This window comes from Anneissia japonica, unplaced genomic scaffold (genome assembly GCF_011630105.1).
Source record: "Anneissia japonica isolate Jap-2015-1 unplaced genomic scaffold, ASM1163010v1 scaffold211_len1577895_cov191, whole genome shotgun sequence".
NCBI lineage: Eukaryota > Metazoa > Echinodermata > Crinoidea > Comatulida > Comatulidae > Anneissia > Anneissia japonica.
The window spans coordinates 89,502-113,308 of record NW_022711099.1 but is presented as its reverse complement, the minus strand read 5'-3'; the positions used below and the strand labels follow the sequence as shown (position 1 = coordinate 113,308).

The window sequence follows — 23,807 nt, the reverse complement described above, 5'->3', positions numbered from 1 at the left end:
AACAAAACCATCTCATTTTCTGTGAGCACTTAACAATGCGACGCCATCTGCTCATTGACCGTTGTTAAAGACAATGTGTTGCATACACATTTCATGCTGTTGGCCAGTTATAGTCGGCACAGTGTCTCCCCCATAGTGAACTTGACTTTAGACCAATGTTGTCATGCTTTAGTGTTTATGTGAGGACTTGGCACAGAGTTTGATGCTTATGAGCATATGTATTTTTTTTTGTTTTGTTTTTAAGAGTGCCACTATGCAGTGGTGGCTCCAGAAATTTGCCGACAGGGGGTCTGAAATATCTGACAGAGGGATCTGAACCATGCGGGGTCCAGGCCTGTCCGATGGGGGAAAGTGCCCACTCACTGTCACCAACACTGCATCATGTACTTTATTTGTATTATGTACATTACATAATTATAATAAATTCATCATATAAATACTCTAGTTGAAATTGATATGTTTTTTACTTACATGAATTTTGTTTTTGTCATATTTTTTAGCCACATGATAAAACCCAAGAAGAAAGTGGCTCAAAAACAGCTTCAACAAATGAAGACCTATTTAAGAAACCAGACATTAATCAGTATAAAGCAAGCACTGGAGGTGTTCGTTGTTTTATATGCCAGAGGCAAATAATTGCAGATGGCACAGAAACTGCATTCTTTGGCATGGTTGTTTGTGTGCCATGTAAAAAGATTCAAGACTCTGGCGGACCAGCACTACCAACTCCAGTCCCGAAATTTCCAACTTCTTGCCATCCGAAACTGTTTCGTGGTTCAAAGTATGTTCGTACAAGATATGGACGATCACCAAGCCCTGGACAGTCACCAAGTGGGTCCAGATCACCGGCACGATCTCCAGCAACATCGCCTGCTCCCCGTTCACCGATGTCGCCGTACAGGTCAAATCCTGTATCACCATTTTCAAAGCCTCCTTTATCACCTGCAGTGCCAAGTCCCAGACCACCATTGGCACAAGCCACACCTCCAGCCTCACCAAAAGGCTCAGCACCGCTCTCCAGGACTTCAACTCCAGTGCCCTCAACCCCTCCTGTACCCAACAACCAGTCTGATAAATCACCTAACACATCAACTGTAGAGCAGTTGACCAGTATGTCTCCACATCATCCGGAACCACAATCTCCACACTTGGTTGTCAGTCAACCATCAAGAGTTCTAGGCCACTCTCCTCAAAGTCCAGGCTATCATTCTTTGATTCCTTCTCCTGTGCCTTCAGTCAGCCAAACATCAGCGTCAAGTCCTCTCCGCATCAATGTTTCACCAAGTCCAGAAAGGAGGTTAGTTTCAAGCCCTAATCACGCTAAATCAGACAAATTCTCACCTCCGCATATGTCAACGCTGCAGATGCCAACTGCTATGCATAGACCGCCAAGGATACTGAGCCTAGCGACACCTTGCAGTAGGTCTCCTCAGGTAAGATACAAATTTTTTTTTGTATCTTCAATAATATATTATAATTTATAAATTCATTATGAATTATCAAGTGCTTCATAATCTATCATTGCTGTTGTGATTATCACATCATCATCAATATCATCATTATTATCAACACTGTTTTCGACAGTATTATCACCACTCTAAAGATATGTTTTTAGGTTATAGAGGGCACATTTATGTTGTCATCGTCACCTTAGTTGTTATTTTCATCAAAATAAATGTAACAATATTGAACTCACTACCTATGAGATTGTTACTTGTTCGTTTATTGTTCCTTGTTTATTCACATAGCACACTAAGTTGAATTGCAATTAAGTTCAATGCCTTCTTACATAAACATCAAACAGCAACAACAAATCTTGAAATCTGGGGGAAAAAAGTGTGATAAAAGGACTATTCAAATTAACAAAGGAAAGCCTAAGGGAGACATACATAGGCTCCTACCAATATCCAGATAAAATCGTAAACAAAACATCGATAGCTATGGAGGCGCATAAAACAACCACATAATGTACAGTACTATTTTCTGTGACCTCATCCTATTCTACAACTCTTACATTTGGGGCTCACCAAGGGTATTCATGTAATACTTGTCTACACACACAGTAAGTGAAATGTACAGCGAAGGATTGAAACCCCGACCTTGAGGTTGCAAAAACAGTTTGCACTGCGCCAAACTGCCTTTTCCCTAGTATATAATAGTATATTCATTTTTTACAATTTTAATAAGCTTCTGTATGAATAATGTCAAAGTTATTTACCATTGTTAGGGATAGGGGTTGGAAAAAAAATTATAATGCTTTTAATTTAGAGTAGAAGACATATTTCTTTGTTGTCCATCCGGCAGTAAATGACATTTGTACATTTTTTTTTATATCATTGCTGACAAAAGCAACAATAATGAATTAATAAATGCACAATTCATGTTAATAAGACAGCCATCCAAACAATTTTGTTTGAAACAATAATATATCATAGCTCTAATTGGACCCTTATGATAAAACATAATATTATTTTAAGCCTTCATACCATTAGTCATAACATTTATTTGACTCCAGTAATGATAATGATAAATTTCTATAGTGCTGTATGACATTTCAATAATGTTGCATTGAAAAAAAACGGAAATGGTAACTATAGGAGCAGTGGCAGTCTTAGGGGAGGGGGATGCAAGGGGCTTAACCCCTCCCATTGTTGACCATGACTCATAAGGCATAATACATCTCTTGGTATTTGGTTTAATTCCCATCGCTTCTCTCTCCTTGTGTTTTAGCTGGAGGGCTGAAAGTTTCACTAGCGCACCGTTTTTTGTAGACGTTTATGTCATTGGTCCCATGTGTTTGTTTGTTTTCTTGTTTTTATTTCAAATCCATCGACAACGCAATACCGGGACAATTAATCCTAAAAAAGGATTGTTTTCTATTGGGGTCCCAATAAAATATTGATAAACAATTGAAACAGGAAGGGAAAAAATGACAAAATCTGAAGAAGACTTGCAGAATACATTCACATTCGAAGAATGCAATACATGTTTCAGAAAAGATTAGGCGACTGTCTCCCGATTAAATTTCTTGGGTTATCCTTGGTGTTGACACCGAACAATTCCAATCCAATCCAATCAACATTCTAAAATGTTAAAAAAGAAAATTAAAGTAGCTAGAAACATTCAAGTTTCTCTAATTGACTTCACCAACTCCCATGATTTTGTTTTCCTGGGTACAGTAGCATCATTGAAATACATATATAACACATAATAACGTGTTGTAATAACATGTTAGAAAAACCTGAAGCTCACTAATGTAAATAGTTTAATAAAAATTCATAGCATATGTTTTCTATTTAAATAAGGCTGCATTCATGTAATTCAAGAGATTTTTAATTTATCCTTTCCTTTTGTTGGCTTTCTGGTTTCATGATAATTTCACCATTTTTGTGGCGTTTATAGAAGCAATGTTATAGTTAGCTTGAGAAAATTCTGGTCAATCAACAGTCGAGTTACAAAGCATGTACAGTAGGCATGGAGTGAGTCGTCTTATAGACCAATATCGCATCTCTCAAATATTTCATCTCTTCCAATGTCTTAGATTTTAATTTACATTTCCAGCATACAAATTAAAGTCTCTTGGTTTGTCAGTTTCTTTTTCTTATTTGAATTAATAGTAGATATTTCACAAGATTTGTGATTCAAATTTAATGCAAACTTGTTAATAAGTCTGTGACCTACTTCACAAATGTAGCATTTTGTCGTCTGCTCCTTGTGAAACTTGTTAGTTGACGTCAATACAGGCATTTAACTATGACCAAGTCAGATTCATGTACGTTATTTGACAGAAACCGTTGTATATACATTAAGATCACTTCTTTGAACTCAACACTTTTCTAGGAAATTTTCCTTGCATTGCAAATTTAGTTACGAGGGGATTTGTCACATTTCCTGGTTGGCCTGGCAACTGTCTTTGCCGTCACTTGGCACTGAATATGATGTCTGGGTGATCAAAATAGCAACGCATCGTTTCGACATGAATTTAGTAAATTCCAAGTCTGGCACATTAAGTGAATATTTGCGGTGCTGCTACGGTAACATAGCTCTGAGGCAGCGGACAAAATGGTTATTTTTAGTTTCAAACGAAGTGCACTTGTAATATTTATCAAATATCGTCATTGGCTTGCGTCATTCATTCTGAGTTTGTGTTGTGAATACAATTAAGCAGAAAGGTCGCCAATGGTTGATTTACAAGTCGAGTCCTGTGTGAATTCTTTTCAGAATATAGTAGCAAGAATCTTCACATTTCAAAATGCTGTATATTATTAGAAGAAAATATGAAACCGATTAAGTCAGATATTTGAGGAATAAACATAGTTACATTGCTGGGAAAGCAGAAATTTAAATAGTAATATTTTCACTTGAAAGTTAAATCACAAAGATGTAAATAGTTAAATCCTGTAGTTTTCTTAAGATTTTATTTGTAGATTAGAATCAATAATTTTATGTAAATAAATGTCAATTATGTTCTATACAAACAATTATCTGTTAAATTTGAAATTTATTCAGTGTAAATTTCCATCTAAAGTATGGTCTCCATAAAAGTGAGCATTTTTAACTAAAACATTGTATGGGCCATTTAAAGAATATAAAGCCCTGACTATAAAGCATGCCACAAAAATATGTGTTATGCCTAATATGGTCATGATGACATCACATCATGACTATATATGGGTATACAATAGTTTATTTGTCAAATAAAATTTGATAATCTGGTCAGAGCGTAAAGCCCTGTCCAGACTATGAATTTTATTTGACCAAAATATGTGACATATGCCTAAATATGGTCATGATGACTTCACATCATGACCATATATAGGCACCTCATGACTTTATATGGGCATACAACAATTTTTTTTGTCAAAGAAAATTTGTTAATCTCGACGAAGCTTAAGAACAGTATAATTTATTCATCTATTACTTAATTGGCAAGATAAACATTGTCTGATTCTAATACTTTTCCAATTGAAATATAATAATTTGCTTAATATACAAAGTAAGAGGTTCAGATTTGGAATGTTGTCATTCAAGCTTATCAGCTCAACATAGAGGATGTAACTTGAAAACATTTTCTTATTGTATATAGTAATACCCATTGGCAGTGCTACACGGTGCATGGAGGAATTTCCCTCCCCTAGATAATTTTCTTTCCCCCTCCAGTTTCGCACCCCCCCCAAAAAAAACACAATTCGTCAGTGAGAAAAAGAAGTGATATGTATTTTCTACATATTAGTAGACTATTTATCTATAAAATTGATTAAATAAGCCTCTGAACCCCTAAATTGTCATTTTTTTCGGACTATGCCCACCACAGCATATTGCTCCACCCCCCCCCTTCTCCTTCACATATTTCTCCCGCCCAAAACAAATGTTACCTTTCTTCTTACTTTCCCCCTCCCCAAATTTCAGTAGCTGGTGCCGCAACTGGTAATACCGTACAGTAGTAATATTGTTTTTTGTAGCAATAATCAACAAAAATAATAACAAAAATATAAACGTAATTATAAATAATATGTTGTGTTGTTGTTATTAATTACTGACTTTTATTTCCATAATGATGATTATTTATACAGTTATAAACTTATTCTATCAGGTTGAATTGCCAAACAATGACACAGGCCATGTAAGAGAAGTCCCCCAGTCTAGCCAACCTTCTCCGCAGTCAAACCAACAGTCCCCTCATTCAAGCCAACAGTCACCCCAGCCAGAACGAACACACCAAGAACACGAAACTATACGAGCTCTACTTAAACTCCGTCGTCAAGACCAGCAACACATGTCAATCAGCGGTCCCCCTCCTCTGATTCAAACACCAGGAGGTGGAATAAGCTGTGTGGGATCCAACGGACCGCCGGGGAATATGACTTCATCTAGCCAGCTTCCCCCTGGTGTCATCATACCTGGAGTACCTCCCCCTAGGAGTATGTACCCAGGAAGCACACGTAGCATTCCTCAAGGATTCATTCCATCAACTGTTCCAGGTGGATTCCCTAGGATCCAAATGATGCCGTTGCAGAGAATGCCAGTTGAAGCATTTATCCCTAGAACAGGTGAGCTCAATTATTTAGAAAAATTTTTCATTTTATTTATTTTTTTGTATGTGACGGTTTCGCTCGGAAAACTACTAATATATTTTTATTGCTTTACAAGGCAAATAATTCAGTTTAATAGCTTTAAATGCCCTTCCTCACAACCTCATTTTTTGGTATGGCTGAATTGGTCTTTCAGATGTCTAAGCGTAGGATTTTGCCAAACATAGTGTCATAAGCATATCTTTGGGACACAGAGATATACCTTGATTACTTGAGAGACGCTTTTTTTTGTTTCTAGCTTTGCAAACAGCACAGCAGTTGTCAAAAAGAAGTAGTAGATCTTCATTAAATTTAAATATAGAAGGCAAACACTATTGATTAATCAGTGAGTGGAATGGAATAAGGATTTTTTTGTTGCATGTAAAAATTGGCATTTATTTCTTTCCACTGAATGTGTCAAATTAAAATGAAAAAAATTCAAAAATTATGTAGGTAAGAAAAAGTAACATCCTATGTATGCAGCATCAAATCCCTGAATAAAATGATATTTATTATCAACCAAAATAAAGGTATGGAAAGGAAATAGTACATTGAGAATACATTAACTCTTATTGTGATATAATCTATTTTATTTGAGAAGGTGGTGATTACTAGTGTATTTTTGAAATGTAATTTTGCCGTATTGTTTTATCTTTTTAGATATTTCTGGAGTTCAAAATCATATACAGCCGCCAGCCAGTAATGACGTACGATACCAAGGGATTGAAACAATGCCCAATTCATCAATCCCAGTTCCTAAAATAGCTGAGGTGAGGACATTAAACCCTGGTATGTTACCGGGAATGAGCAACATCAGCATGGTGATGACGGGTTACCCTTCGAATGTACCAAAACGACCAAGGAAGAAAAAGAATGCTGTGATGGTGGACAACATGATGAATAACCAAGCATTACCAGGACAATATCGCGGAGAAAAGCAATCTGATCAATCCGGCAAAGAGACATTAGTTATTGTTGGGACAAACTGTGGCGCAGGATCTTCATCAATTAAAGTTGGTAACGACAAAGAACCTGAGCCGCAGTATATGATTCCCGGTCAACCAACTAAACCTTTCCCAGATGGCATCCCGCGTCCTATTGCTTTTCATTGTGTATGTCAGGGGAAAACAATAACATTTATTCAGTGTCCGAACTGCGATTTTATCTGTAATAGTGTTGATGGAATGGAGCTGCATTTTGCCGCGCAGAGGCATGCAGAAATCCGTGGAGAGAAGGAGTCGACTCCCGGCAATCCAGGGGTTGGGAAGTATCCGTCGGAGAGCGCTGAGGGAAGTACAAAACCAGTTGGAGATGATGTTGTGTCATTGTCTTCCGTGGAGACTCAGTCAGCTGATACAGACTCAGAAATGTCTTCACCATTACCTAAAAATATGCAAGAGGTAAGATATAGGCTATGAGTACCCCAACAATATATTTGTTAATTGTGCTATTATTATTATTATTTGTCTGTCTATCAATAAACGTTTGGCGCAGTGGTTGAGGCTCGTACTCTCAACCTGATGGTCAGAGTTTCAAAACTCTTGAAACCTTGTATGTACCTACTTTTTACTTCTTGGGTGGAAAGTGATTAGCCGGAAAAACTACCTTTCCCAAGGGAATATACATTTTTCTGGCTCAGACTCTAAACCCCTTATCTTCCGATATGAGGCCAAAAAAGTTTATCGCTGTTTCGCATGACCTTCTAATTCATGGGTCCTATGTTCTAATCCAGCACTTGGTCAACTTTAATTTTTCCAATGAGAAAACAATTTTTAAACTATAGCAAGATTTTGTCCTATCACCTAGTAATTATACTTTATATAAAATTGCTTAATTTACGTATCCTGAAATGAATACCGTAGTAGAAAATGAGAGGAAAATAATCTCTATCAATTCAATTGAACAATCTATAGTGCTATGAATTATTGACATTTTAATTCATACATCATCATATTGATGCAAATTTGATATTACACGGATGTCGTGTCTAATTCTTAATGTGCTTCTATTTATAATGTTATTCTTCCTTTTTCCTTTTTCAGAACTGGCGGATTTTAAATTCCACTTCTGATATGCGATATGAGAGAAACAAACCAGCATACACAAGTGCCTTAGATTTGAGAGTAGGGGGCAGCAAATCAACAGAAACGCCAGACAGACCGACCCCGTTGGACCTCAGTCAAAAGCAAACTGTGTCTAATTTAGTTGGAGTGACAAGACCTCAGACATCTTCAGGCCAAGTAATTGAAAGTACAATACCCTTAGATTTATCAAGCCACATAGAGCATGCGCGGCATGCCACAAGGGAACCAGTCAGGGAAGCGTTTAGCGACGCTACAAGAGAGGGGTTCATTCCTGAGAGATACCTACAAGGGGGTGCTCGCAGACAAGCTGCTGCAGACCTCGTCACTAACCAACCTTACTATACTCAGTCACAGCTTGAAAGTGAAGCACGAGCAAGAATGGTCTTGGTGGACAACTCTCCATTGTACTCCATCAGCAGAGGTGCTAAAATTCCTCCCACCTCCTACGAGTATACCTCCGCAGGACCTGGTACTATGCAGCTTGTCCGGCCGCCAAGGAGCTACCCAGCACAATCGACAATACCAAATCGTGATCTCTCACTATATAGAGAGGCTATACGACCACCAAGGCCTGAAGAATATTTACACATGGTACCACCACCTCACCTTATCCAAAAAGAACAGCAAAGAATAGATGCACAAAGATCTGGCTCAGTAACAGTTCAACAGTTACTGCGCAGTGGTCACCCACCACAACGGACAAACCAGCAGACAATTTCAAATTTGCAGTTTCACTCTGGATACCCTGCCAAAGATGTAATAAATGTCAGCTTACCGTTACCTAATCTTGTCAGAGCTCAGCCACGGGCAACTGTTGCCCCATCAATATCTCAATCATGTCAGATAAACTATCAGGGAGGAACCATATCAGTTCATTCAACAGCTCAACAGTTGAAAGAAAAGCAAGATAATCTTAGAGAGCTGCAACAGCGGCAGAGGGAGGCATTCGAAAGGCAGGCAATTACGCAAGAACGACGAAAAGATATGCAGCGAGAAATGTATGAACGGCAAGAAGAGTTGGCAGAGAGGCAGCGAAGAGATATACAAGAAAAAGGAAGGCAGAGAGAAATACAAGAAAGAGAGAGACAGCGAGATATGCATGAACAGCATGCAGATATGCAAAGCAGACAGAGAAATATGCAAGAAAGAGAAGGAAATATGGAAGATCGTGCGATACTGGATAAGCAAAGAGATCTACATGAATTCCACAGAGGCCCAAAAGGCAGGCATAAACAAATCAATAATATTAACCAAGGTAGTACAATCAACGATGTTCAGGTGACTACTGCCCAAAATAATTTAAATAATGTTCAAAATACAGAGTGGCTACAAGAGAATTCTGACCGGGGAAGTAAACAAAGAGAGAACAGGACACTTACGAACAATGTTGGTGATACCAATGGTGGTGTCCACGTGAAATCAGAACCAGTAGAGGTTATCATCGAAGAACCTAGGTGTAGCAACGATAAAACTTGTGAAAACGGTCAGTTGCCCGAAACCGTTATAGAAGATGACATGAGGCACCTAGCTGAGGCGGAACAATATAAAGTAAACGCTGCTGTTATAAAGCAAGAAAGCATACAGCTAGCTTCAGCTTGAATAGTATTACCAATTTGGTTGGACAAAAATAGTTCCAAAATTATCTTTTGGAACCAGGAGAATGAATATGCAATTTTTGAAATTAATTTTTCATGCAGCTTTTAACTTTAATCTTAAAATAGTTGTCATGTGTATGACCCATATAGTAAAAACTGAAAGTTTTATCATTATCATGCTATCATTCAGTCAAATTTTAACTGTTCAACTCAGCATAAAAAATGTTACATTTGCCAAAATAATTTACGTGACCCAATAGATAATATATTTTTAATTGAGAGAAAAATTGAATCATTCTAAATAAAATGATTATTATTACTACAATTTTAAAATTCTGAAATAATTAGTACTTTTCTCTATTCATTTATATTTGAAATTTTGAGAGAAGCTTTGAAAGTTTTTTTTTTTCAGTGCAGCTGCTGTGGGCGGTTTTTCTAAAAATATTTTAAAAGAAGATAACAGCAACAGAAATGTTGTAAATAATACATTTTCGATACACTTTTCGACTATATTCTAAGTAGTATTCGTGTAGTTACGCCCAGTGGTGGTGCCAATAGAGGACAATTCATATCCTAGCGTTGCTACTTGTTACTGTTTTATCGAACATAAGTAATACAAATTGTGTTTTCCAAACTACGTGGCATTATTTTGTAGAACAAGAATTGAGGTGTATTCATAAATGTGAAATTTCGAACATTGACATATTCTGTTGGTGTATTTTTAACACAGTACTGTAGTTTGAATGTGAAAAAAACTTTTTGAATAGTATATATACTGTACATTATATCATGTTTTGTTTTTAAGAAAGTTGATATTTAGATAGAACACAAATTATTGTTAACACTAGAGGTCAGTTGTGATCCGGTTTTGTTTTTAAGAAAACTGATTTTGAGATAGAACACAAATGTGTTTTAAAGTTAATGTTTAGGTTTGATTCCGTTAAAAAAAAACCGATTATATATGTGTGCGTGAGAAAACACCCTTCAAAATGATCGTATTTTGTATGAACACCGAACTAAAACTTTTTTTAGTTCGACCATAAAATACTTAACAATAAGGACATATAAGGATAAATACCTTATTTGAATCTCTTACTCTTATGTTTGTACTCCTACTAAATCAAATGTATATGATAATAATACATCTAAAAAACATACATTGTAGCATGAGCTTATGAGTGCAAATAGATAATTTAAATTTACAATTAAAAAAATAATAATTAATATTAAGAAAATAAAAAGGCTTTATTAAATTATGATAAATATAAAATTGTAAATTATTTCACCAGTTTATATGTAAATACCATAGGTATTGCTCATTAAAACATTTTAGAAAAAAGAATAAATGTGAAGTTAGATACTATTAAGTCTCTAGCCACACTATCAAATTTTGTAACAGATATCTGTGATCTCATATCACACCCATACCCATGTATGATCATGATGATCTCATATCACACCCATACCCATGTATGATCATGATGATGTCATATCACAACTGTACCCATATATGGGCATGATGTCATATCACATCCATACCCATATATGGGCATGATGATGTCATATCGCACCCATACTCATATATGAGCATGATGATGTCACATCACACCCATATACGGGCATGATGATTTCATATCACACCCATACCCAAATATGGGCATGATGATGTCATATTGAAATACACGCCATCGTGTTGGGATTCAATATTTCGACATTAATTATGTCATCATTCATGATGTCATATCACATAGCTTTTTAAAAATTTCCCCCTTCATTCCTGTTTTTTTTTTTTGTTTTTTTTTTTCAATAGTCAAAACACACAGAAAAAAGGCAATTGGTATTTGTATGTGCCTGGGCATATATAAGGCCTAGATATATATGACAGGGCATGTGGCCGTTCTCTTCAAAAAAAAAGGGGAGAAAATTGGCTACTCAGTCAAAAAGTCAATAATGAATATTTGTTGTTATTTGGCCTTATAAGTGATAGGAGTTTTTCGATCTTTAAACATTGAATGGTATGCAATGGTAATTATTTATTGCTTCTAGATATTATTTGATTTTAACAATGTAAAGAATAATTTTAAACATTATTTAGTGTCTTCTATATTTGATAAATACTTCATATTTTTATTATTGCAATGTAAATGTGAAATAATCAATTAAAGAAAACAATTTAAGATGTAGGTAAACAGATGTTTTTCCTGATTTGTATAGGGAAGTACTGTAATCAGACTATAGATTACGATCATTGTACTGTAGAAATAACAAAATTATCTGTTGTAGGTTTAGAGAATACCAGAATACGTAATACTTGACATGTAGTGGGTAGACAGTGGCGGATGGGGTGTGCAAGGGGAAGGCAGTTCAGGATCAATTGTCTGAGAGGGGCAGAACTTATCAGGGTGGGTTAAGGGTGTTTCCTTACCTATTGTTGGTTTTGCCATAATCTGTTATGATGTCGCTGGTGGGGGTGGGGGGTGTCAGGGTAGGGGAGCCACCCTTGGATCTGCCACTGGTAAATAGATAGAGTCCCAAGTCCCCAGAAACCTCAGGTTATTTTTACAAATTTGTGATGCCATACCTCAAAAGAAATGTTTTTCTAAAAATATGGATGGTTAGTCACATATTTTTACTTTTCAGTGTTTATTTTCATAATTAAATTTTCCACAATCATCAGGAAATTTTAGGCCTAATATTACAATTAAACAACTAAATTAGGTTCAAATCAAATCCATATCTTACAAGTTTTTGTTGCTTTTTTATATATATATATATATATATTTTTTTTTAATGGTGGATCTTAGTTGGAACAATTTCATACTCAATTCTTTGTTACCCATTATAATGCGTATCCAAACTGGTACTTCGGAGAGGGCTTATAACAGATAAATCTTTCATACTATTGTGTAATAGTTGAACAAACAGCCCTCGTAATCTTGCGGTTTTCATCAACTGAAATATAAACTAATCCCAAATATTTAATTATGATTAGTTCTGTTTGGATACTCCATGACTGGTCGGTTAATTTTTACCTGTTGTTATTTTAGTATACAAATAGACTATTTCCATGGTAATCACCAAGCATATAGTTTGGAGGGTTGGGGAGTTAAAGAGGGGTGAGCAAAGGGCTTGCAAAATCAATTAAAAATACAGACAAATATATTTGAAAATTAATGAGCGTATAGGGCGCTTCCCCTCCTTATAGTCACCATATAGTAATGGAGGTCACCATATGGGTTCATTCAGTTTTACTTGGGTTGGTATGGCAATTTTTTCCCAAGATCAAAAATTAATAGGAGCTGCTGTTACGGCTAGCATGTTGGCAATAATTTCTGCTGTATAGTTGAATTTGCTGCAAATTCGCATTGCAAAATATCTCTTTGTATATGATGTTTTTAAAAATCTGTACATAGTCATTGTAATTATTATCAATTTTATTCTGTATAAATTGAAAAAATATGGGGTTTATGTTAAACCTGAATGATGTACAGTGGATTGAAATTCAATCTACCCTTAGATATGTATTCTTGGTTAAATCAATTTTAAACATTGCTGTTGTACATAACAGATTTGCATAACTATTTGAATATAATGTTTGATTGTTTCATATAATTCATTGGCATTCCATTGTCTATTTGACCTATGTTTATATTTCCTTTCAGTATAATTATCCAGCGGCCCCGGGGACCCGACAGCTGGGATCCTTTGACAAACAAAGCCCCCCAGCAGGGTCCACAGTGGCAGAGCCCTGGTGGGATTCGGGGGTAAAGAGCTCCTTATGTATTTAGATGTTTGATTAAGACATGAAAATTACTTCTCCATGATGTTAACAATCTCCTATGGCACTGGTCATGCCAACCCCACCCTCTCAGCACTAGTTGTTTTTTCCTCAGCCTTCCTCTTAAATTCCATTTGTCCTAAACGTTTAGGACTCACCTACCCCCTTGTACCTACATTGTCCCATGGCTCACCTACCCCCTTGTACCTACATTGTCCCATCACCACCCTTCTAGTTTGTTGTACCTTTTCCCTCTCATATTTACCTGTACAATACTGTAATGTATTTACAAATTTCATTTATCTTACCTATCCCCCTAATGTTTACAATTCTCGCAAGAATAAATTGGACAAAGCAGTCCCAGTAGAAATACACTGTATGACCGTGTTTTAGTTTTGTACAATTGTTTTGACATTCCCCTGATTCACCTGTACCAGATTGTTCTGTAGGCTCTATTGCAGGAATCAGATCATCATTATGGCAAGAAAATAGTGTCACCACCTCCATTGATATGGTGTTGTATGTGAAATTCATTGCAACTTTCTGGTCAATTTGAAATGCGGCATAATTTTTAAAAAAACAAACTTAAATATAACTTATTTTGACATCAAGCATGCTCCTGGTTGCAGAGTCCCATTTTATAATATGGTATAGTATATTCTATGATGCATCATACCAACGCGTGTTGCATCTTTCGGCTAGACCTTGCTAAGGTCCCACAAAATATACACAAACACAAAGGCATTTGTGGGACATCACATGTGCTTGTTTGGATTGGTCAGTTATAAAGTTTGATTGCGACTCTAGAGAAGTACGGTCCATTGTTCCAATCCAGTTTAGTTGACATTTTCATCAGGCTTAATGGTGCATGTGGACTCACTAAAATTATTAAATGGGGGGAAACCATCAAAAATAAACATTTAGGTATAACCAGCAATTGCAGGCCAATAACTTTAGCATAATTAAGCCAGTTATTTCTATCCCTCCAGAGGTGACATGACTTATTTTTTATGTCCATTCAAACCATTTTTATATTTTTTAGTTTTAAAAATTTAAGGCCAGTAAACATTAAATTCTACAAATCGAAAATTGCACATTCTTAGATTGTACAGTATATTGCATTAAGAGAGATGTATTCTTGTTTTGAATTCTATACATTTTTAAAACAAATTCAATGCTGGTATAGCTTCAGTAGCAAGGAGGCTAAGTAATCATTTAGTATAGTATAATAATATAAAGTATTTTAAGATGCTAGATGTAATGTTCCACAGCAGTTACTTTTCTGTATCATCTTTGTTATTCAAAGATGATTTCTTGTATGTGAAGTGCCTTGACTGCGATTGAAAATAAATTTGTACCAAGTGTACAGTGTATAACACATTTGAACATGGTCTGCATTTTAATTTAAAATGTAAATTTTTATGAGTTTGTATCCATCCCTGGCTTACTATTCTTTGTTTTTTTATGGTGGGTTACTATTACTAAGCTTAATGTAGGCACTTGAAAATTTTAAACCCTATCCACTTCCAGCTTTACACGTCAGCAATTCATAGAAAGTATGAATAACACCACCTAACTTCTCTAACCCATTTTGATGTTAAAACATAAAGGAAGCAAGTGTAGATGTGGTGTATGAACTACATTTTCGAGTAACATTGGGGGGGGGGGGGCACCATGTGTACCAATCACAGGATGGCTACAATGTTTTAAAGATGATGGAGCTAAAGCACCCGTAGGTGTGTACAAAGGAAGTCATGAAGAGGCATTGCAAGTGGACATGTCCCAATTGAACTGTCAAGAATTCTTGCTGGATTTTTAAAACTTTTAGATAGTTCTATAAAAGTGGAATTAGTAGTACTGTAGTTCCTCCTCGTTTGTGGGGAAAATAAGATTTATATGTACTGTACTTTCCACATCAGTATTAGTAGACTCCATTTCTAGACATTTTGAGCGACGCCCGACCATGCACTCTTTCTCTTGTCGGGAACCTCGGGCAAATCCTGGCGCCACCCCTGCTGGTTGTCGTAGCTACATTTGGTCGATGAACCATCAAAAGTTATACTAAATATACTTATTTTGAATAAAAATTAGAACAATGCTCTGCATTAGGGAAATTACCAAGCAGGCCCTTAATTCAACAAAGGGTTATCAACACCACAATCACATGAAAAATGCCTTCTTTAAGTAATAAATCGACAAATAAATAAATATGTTGATTGCATGTCATTTTGTTTATATATGTAGGTGGGTTATTATTATGGATTGTTATATGCCTTGATTCATTAAGCAAGCAAGCAATAAAAAGTACTATTCCCCTGAAAAATAGTACTTTCTTGATCTGTCGTGTGGTGCAAACCCCCACAATCGCACTCACAATAAAGGAGACTGCGACCTCTACGAAGAAAGAGATTGGCCCTTTACTGCACCATGAATCAGCAAGTAGACGATAAACAATAATTATGGAGGCTGTTATGGAGTTCCTGGATGAAGGACTAGCTAGGCCTATACTTTTTGACAAAGCTGATAGCAAAAGCACCAAAAGACAAATTAAATGTCAATAGTCATATATTGCAAGACGATAGGTTGAAATTGAGGAAATGAGCAAAGAAAAGCTAGACACACTCTTTGACCGCCTAGGCTAGGCAATATGTAACTTTTTAGGTTTCATAGAATCTATGTATGAGGTATATAAAACAAATATTGACTGCTCTAGATTCGAGGAATGGTGAAATCTATTGCCCCTCGGTGAAGTGAAGAAGGCCGTAGCCTATCTTCCCTCAGGCGCTCTGGAAGATAGGCTACTTTTTCCACATCACCTCAGGGCAATAGATTTACCTTTTCCCTCATGAGCAGTTAATATTTCTATACTATTTCTCTTGTGATCTCTTACACACTGAAATAAGCAGTCACAAAGTTATTTCACTTTTACCAATTTTAATCAGTTATAATCAGAATGACATTTCTGTATCAAGCAACCCTCCCTCTGTCCAGGCCAGTCTTGTGTGATATAACAGACTTATGGCTTGGGTCCAGGTCTGTTCTGTTGATTCATCTGTAATAAATAAGAAATAAAATATTAAATACACATTCACATCTGCAACAGAATAAAGACCTTAGCATTACTTAAAGCTATGGAAGAACCCTTGTTTGCAAAAATCCCCAAAACAGCAGGCTATGACAATATAATAAAATTACAATTTTAGGTTAGTGACCGTGTTACCCTCATAATAAATTCTAGATTGTATGTTGTCCAATGGTCACGGGGCTTACAAGGTTTTATCAGTGAAACCATAAAGCACGAAAAACCAAAGATTTAATGTCCCTGCAATTTAATTAACACAACAACCAGATAATAATACTGTTATGTTTATGTCTGTGTGCAGGATAATCATTACTTGTCGTATGGGTCATTATATACAGAAGAGTTGAACAGTCACTCACCATTCTTGGGCTGAATCTAGGTGGTGGAGTCCTATCGCGTCGTGCCTCTCGGGATCTGTTACGAACCACTTTGGAATGGATAGCGCAGCTAACACAGTAATGCAACTTTGCATACAATTTCGGAAGGGCATATACTGAAATTGTAATTGAATAATTTAGCCATTACAATAATATACATTACTGATAATCAAGAAGTTACATGGTATTTATAGGGATAATCGTTGTTCAATGGTCACGGGGCTTCTGTAGTTATTGAAGTAAAACCGTGAAGCACGTAAAACCAATGAGTTAATGTCCCTGCAATTGAAATGAACATAGCAGCCTGTAATAATGCAACTATATTCTATGTCTGCGTGCAGGTTTTTAAAAGAGAATTGACTTATAATAAATCTGAAAATTAAGTGAAATACATCATTAAGTTGATATGAATTTTTTAACAGCGTTCCAATACAATATATCCTGCAACTAATGAGCTACATCATCAAACACTTTAATAACCGATGGCAAATAATTAGCGTGGTGGCGAAAATAATTCACATCCATTTAACCTACTTACCAGAGTACACACTAGCTTCTTCAATATCCTTAACAGCAGCAGCTTCTACGATGTTACGAATGACAAATTTCTTGATAGACTTGTCTTTTGGTACGCACCGTCCGCAGTTGGTGCAGCGCACAGGCCGTACATGTCCACGACCCTTCTTGTTGCGGCCGTGATTCCTACGTTTGCTTGTCTTTAAAAAACAGTACAGTATATAAATTTGTGAGTAACAAAGAACTCATGAAGCAAAAATAAGGCATATTGATTGGCGATGACACAACACCAGAAAGAAAATGTACTACCATACCAATTTTTACACACCTGCCTACAGTTCTCTACTTAATGCTGTGTACAAATTTTACCATATACTGTACCATGTTTGGGATCAAGAATCAATGACGTAAATATATTGTTTAATGCCGTGGCTAGGGATACGGTAAATGGCATAATACGTCACCGTCACCCATTGAAGTTTCAGAATGTGCATGACATCATCTTTCAAGTTTAGCATTGCAGATTGTGACAAGCAAATGATGTGGAGATTAGCCTAGGTTATATATACTCAAAATTACCAGCATTACAATCCGACTAAAATTCATACCTGTGAATATACATGCAACCATAAATTTACGCAACTTTACGTAGTGTCCAAATCGCTGTTAGGCACTTAAAATGTATCCATACTACTGTAATATAAAGGTTGTATCTATTTACAACAATGGTGCGATTGGTGAAGTTCATTATGTCGATCTGGATTCTGGTCGAATGATGTTTGCGATTGGGAAAAGTACCTTTAACAACAGCAATGGACATACACAGATGTAGTTATAACTTATGGTGGGTGGCGCCACCAACTCTTGAAGTTTTCCACCCAGTCTAAAGCAAATTTCATGGCCATTCACCCATCTTAATATTAACCCCTTGCCTATCCTTAAAATCCACTCTTATTAGAGATTACCAATGTTATCACCCACCCTACTATTCTACAGCTACAACCTGGACGTACGTAATGACATTTACTGTAGCTTTTTCAAACTAAGTACAGCTACTGTACTTTCTTTTCTTTTGCTAGGCCTAAGCCCCCTAGGCTTCCCTACTGTAAAAAGAATTTTGTACAGTTTAAAGGCCTAGGCCCTACACAGTTAAACTGATCTGTCTGTGTGGCCATTTTTAGAATATTACTCTTGGGCTGGATATATTTTCACTAGTTTAGCATAGGCCTAAGCTTAGAGTACATCAGTTGTAGGCCTAGCCGAGTAATACTGTAGTAAGGCCTAGTTACTGTCGGTAGAGTTTGGTTAGATACTAGGGCCTAGCCTAGATAGGCGCCTAAATGCGATGGGTTCCCTGGCCTGCTGGATGGATGGAGGTGGGGCTTAGAAATACGGTAAAATAAATACTCATTATTTATGTGAAATTAAACAAGGCAGCATATGTAAGTGTCATAAATAGATATTTAACACTATTAATGTCTTTTAATGGTACTTATTCACTTAATAAATCGCCGATTGACTTCCTATTTAGAAAAATAATGCCCACACGTGTAACAAACATCCTCACCATTTTCACTGCACACGAAAAAAAAGACCGATAGAGATGATAGCGGATTGATACCAACTCACAAAATAGTTCGTTGTATAATAATTTTAATTTAAATACGTTTTAATTACTAAATAGTTTTCATGGAAAATATAAATATTTAAATAATTAAAATTAAAAAAAATAATTCATTGTAAAAACCGCACGATTACCGATAAACGTCCAGGCCTAGGTTAGGCCTAGGCCTATATGCATCAGATTCAGATGTGGTGTAGTAGTAGTTTTCTTCCAGTGGCCTAACTAATCACGACGTTATGTTTTCTGTATTGTTCCACTCGTAGTACAACTATGGGGGCAGTATGTGAGAATAAATTTCAGAGTCATTGCGAATTTTGGCAAGTTACTCTATTACCATGGAGGTATTATTGAGACATACCAAACATACTATAGGCAATCCTGCCATATAGGCCAAAACCGATTTTAGCCCGCACCAATTTTGGCGTGACAGGCCTATTTGTGGCTCCTGTTATTTTGGCGAAATAAATGATATATGAAGATCAGCAAATATAAATTATTTATGCCTATCTGATAAGTCAATTTATATAATAAATATAATTAAGATTAGTTAAAGTTGTCTAAGTTTGGTCTCCATTCACCAACTTTGTCTTAATTTATCGCATTTTGTTTAGTCGACTCTTATATTATTCTTTGTATGTTGTTCATGCTATTTATTTGTGTGGGAAAAGCGATAATGATAGACAAAATATCCTAGTACAGTATTTCTCCTTGAATTTTACGGGTTTACAGCAAAGAGAAACAATAAGTGATTTTCGAGATCATAATCAAATAAAAAAGGCCTATATCTTTATCCACATTCTCGTTTTACCAACTTATAGGCCCTATGACTACTAGGGACAAAATGTGCGAGCCATGTCTTTATGTTTTCATACTTAATGTTTCTTTGCTAAATATCACTCCTATTATTAGTATTATTTATATTAATAAATATTACTACAATACCGGTATATGTCAAGTGGGCCGCATCATTTTCGTTCGCATATTGATAGTACACCAATTAATTATGACCGTCAGAAACTATTGTTTAAAAAGTAACGAGCAATCTTTTGTCTCCTCAATTCATTGGTCTTAGTACCGTATCGTTTTTTCTTGCCTAATCAGTGTTGGCAGTCCAATATTGAATAGTCATTACTTTTTGCCTTGGCTTTACCAATGTCAATGATCCTGTAAAATAATAGAGTATCTAGATTGATGTTCTTTAAAATTGAATATTAGCCCTATACAAATGTTATATAATTAATTTTATTATTATCATTTATAAATATTAAAATATTATAGGACAAGTGGGCCAAACTATATAAACTGATACAGTATTGTGTAGGCTTAAAGTAAAGAGCAAAACATAACTTTTTTTAACAAGAAGGCAGGTCTTTCCAGTCATTAGATTAAAATAGGCGAACATAAAACGTTCCAATTATATTTTCTCACGTAATTCGTATTTAATCACGCTTTTGATACTAAATAGTTATTAATTAAACATCATAAACACAACTAAACATATGAAAATACTGTGTAATGTACCTAACTCATACGGTATACTTTGCATCTTTGGACACCTTGTGACTTTCGCAAACCGAGGCGCGGAATGTCGCAACTCATTACATAGGCCTATATGGCTCTGACAAATTTATTAGAGAAAAAGTCTGAAACGCACAATCTCTCAAACGCAACTTAACTGATGATGATTTTCATTTCTTTACTATATGGCAGAGGAGGAACCAGAGATGTCCGAAAGGGGGTGGGGCGATCGAGAGACAACACTTCCCTAATGGATCCGGAATTATTTGTTTTGTAGACGACCGCAAATAACTGCTGAGGCGTTTTGGGCGATCAAATAAATTCTTTCTTTCTGTTTTTCCCCCTATAACTTTCCAAAAATGGGGAAGGGGCCCTTGAAATCCCCATGTACGGCATAATAAGAACATTTCTTATTTCTCATATTTTATTATGCCTAATTACTGATTGGATGTTACTGTCTTATTTTTATATTTATTTATTCATTCTACACTTTTGTATCAGTGGATCTCTTTCCGGAAAAAGGAAGGTGCATTCAAGAAAAAAAAATATACAAAATAACAATTGCTTAAATTAAGATATGGATTTGTACAATAAGATAAAAAACTTAAATTAAGACTGAGTATAAGCTAGTGTCCAGAATTGGAAAAGTGGCAAACAATTAATTGATTAAAGACAAAGAAAGTCACATACTGGGCGTAGTATTAAATAAATTGTCGCTCCCTTTGAGCAATCTATATAGCGGCCTAATTATGCTATCGCCACCGCGTACCGGTACTTTTCCCCTATCTCCTCTGAAACTGCTGGCAGGAATGTGCTCATATCTCATACGGGGCTATACGATGTCACGACCACATTCCGCTCGCTACTGTTTAAGGCTAAATATTGGATAACAACGAAAAAAAAAAAACAGCCAAAAACCACCGAAAATCAGTACCTGTTTCGCCATGTTTCGCAAGTTGGTTACGTCACGTAAATACAATTAATCACATATATTCTGTACTATAATAATAATAATAATTTATTGAACTCACACTTTTGTTACAGTGGCACTCGTCAATTGACGGTGCGTTCAAAACCAAAAAAATTACAAAAAAGGAGTTACATAAAAAAAAAGCACAAGCACAAAATTTGAAAGCCTCTTCTTATCATAACTTAACAATTAAACTTAAATTAAACTAACAATGAATAAATACAAAGTAGATACAGAAATACAGACTTATTTTCCTGTACAGTACTATAGGCCTAAACTTACACACACACACACACACACACACACACACACACACCAGGTAAACACAATCCAATGAATAAATACAAAGTAGATACAGAAATACAGACTTATTTTCCTGTACAGTACTATAGGCCTAAACTTACACACACACACACACACACACACACACACACACACACCAGGTAAACACAATCCAATAAGAGAAATATTGAGGAGAGAGAAAAAAAAATTCAACGTCACAACATAGCAAATCATTAAAAGAATACAAGCTTATAAAAATGCCTACCAATATATTTATTTATTTATTACGTGTACTTGTCACGTTCGTCAACAAAATGAGTGACAAGCTTGTAGCCGTACCTCCCCCCGGAGGGGAACCAGTCAATTCGAGCGGATGTCAGTTCGAGCGGATGCCAGTTCAAGCGGATTCGAGCGGAATTTTTTTCGAGCTGATGCTAGTTCGAGCGGAAAAAGATTCACTTGTGCGAACAACAACCTGTGCGAGTTATATACGAATTACTTAAAAATTTCCTATTTTTGGGCTAGCACTTTGCTCAAGCTTTGCCTGGGAGGCAGGGGAAAGCCCCGATGGGTTCCTGGGGAGAAGCTTATAGCCTTATGTATAGCAAGTCGTATTTAATTGATTTTTAGGTTAACAAATAATAAGTTCAATTTGTTCTGAATATGTATATATATGGTAAGTGAATCCTATTGGGAATAGGAGTTTATTTTCCTTTATAGCCTGCCATCTCTATCTTAGAGTAAAACAGAATAAATAAATAAACATACCTACATTCATAAAAAAAACCGATTTATCTTAAATTATAAAAATTTCCTATTTTTGGGCTAGCACTTTGCTCAAGCTTTGCCTGGGAGGCAGGGGAAAGCCCCGATGGGTTCCTGGGGAGAAGCTTATAGCCTTATGTATAGCAAGTCGTATTTAATTGATTTTTAGGTTAACAAATAATAAGTTCAATTTGTTCTGAATATGTATATATATGGTAAGTGAATCCTATTGGGAATAGGAGTTTATTTTCCTTTATAGCCTGCCATCTCTATCTTAGAGTAAAACAGAATAAATAAATAAACATACCTACATTCATAAAAAAAAATGATTTATCTTAAATTATATAAATTTATAGTCAACTGTTATTCTTTCCACATGTTTTAAAAAAACAGTGGGTTTTGAACTATAGAAGAAAATTGATATGATGTCATTATTACTGAATTGTTGATAATCTTGTCACAGGGGCGGATCCGGAATTTTTCGGGTCGGTGGGGGGGGGGGCACACAACAGCTCCAGAATAGATAAGTGAGTAGCACATAACATTAATATGCATTGAAAATTTTAAAATCTAGTGGCAAAACTGGGTGGGGGACGTGCCCCATCCCCCTACTGGATCCACCCCTGTGTCACACTACTACACCATTCATGTGTGCACCTTCTGACACACCTACATACGTAAAAATAATTTAAATTTCTATGGTGATTAACAATTACAATTAAAGTTGCTCCCATTTATAAATATATACCTAAATCTAATACAATTACAAATAATTCAATTACAAATATAGTTTGCTTTTTTAAATACAAAACCCCAACCAGTGGCGGATCTAGGGGGAGGGTGGTGAATAGGGTGGCTAGTTTACCGCGAAAAAAAAAAATAATGGTCACTCGTCTTGTGGTGCTTCTCGTGCACTCTAGTAAAACATACACTTTCTTTTTTAAGCTTACTTCTTTTCAGATGTCATCTAAAATCGTCTAGCAGTCTACAAATTCCAAAAAAATCTCAAATGGGAGAGGACGCCCCTTAAAACCACCCCCTCCGGCTCGGTCCTTCTCACCTCCCATTATTCACCCCCCCCCCCCCCCCTTCCAACCCCCCCCCCCCCCCCCCCCCCCACCCCAAAAAAACAACACAAAATAAAA

At 36.0% G+C, this 23,807-nt stretch overlaps 2 protein-coding genes across 5 annotated transcripts in view; one reads left to right on the top strand and one right to left on the bottom strand.

Moving 5' to 3' along the window:
- The window catches only part of LOC117107249 (protein piccolo-like), a 63,298-nt gene extending 48,390 nt beyond the window's left edge, over positions 1-14,908 (top strand). For all 4 annotated transcript variants that reach the window (XM_033248871.1, XM_033248872.1, XM_033248870.1 and 1 more), the window contains 4 exons: positions 501-1,433; positions 5,594-6,050; positions 6,732-7,471; positions 8,114-14,908. In XM_033248871.1, the coding sequence (XP_033104762.1) occupies positions 501-1,433; positions 5,594-6,050; positions 6,732-7,471; positions 8,114-9,754 (3,771 nt within the window). In that variant the 3' untranslated portion in view covers positions 9,755-14,908. The remainder of the gene's footprint in view (positions 1-500; positions 1,434-5,593; positions 6,051-6,731; positions 7,472-8,113) is intronic.
- A 1,537-nt stretch (positions 14,909-16,445) lies between these two features.
- Positions 16,446-18,133, bottom strand: LOC117107280 (40S ribosomal protein S26-like). Its single transcript, XM_033248912.1, has 4 exons — positions 18,112-18,133; positions 17,526-17,747; positions 16,970-17,103; positions 16,446-16,580 (listed from the first exon to the last, which is right to left on the bottom strand). Exons 1-4 carry the CDS (start codon positions 18,131-18,133, stop codon positions 16,545-16,547), a joined length of 414 nt encoding a protein of 137 aa, XP_033104803.1. The 3' UTR covers positions 16,446-16,544.
- Positions 18,134-23,807: the final 5,674 nt, after the last annotated feature.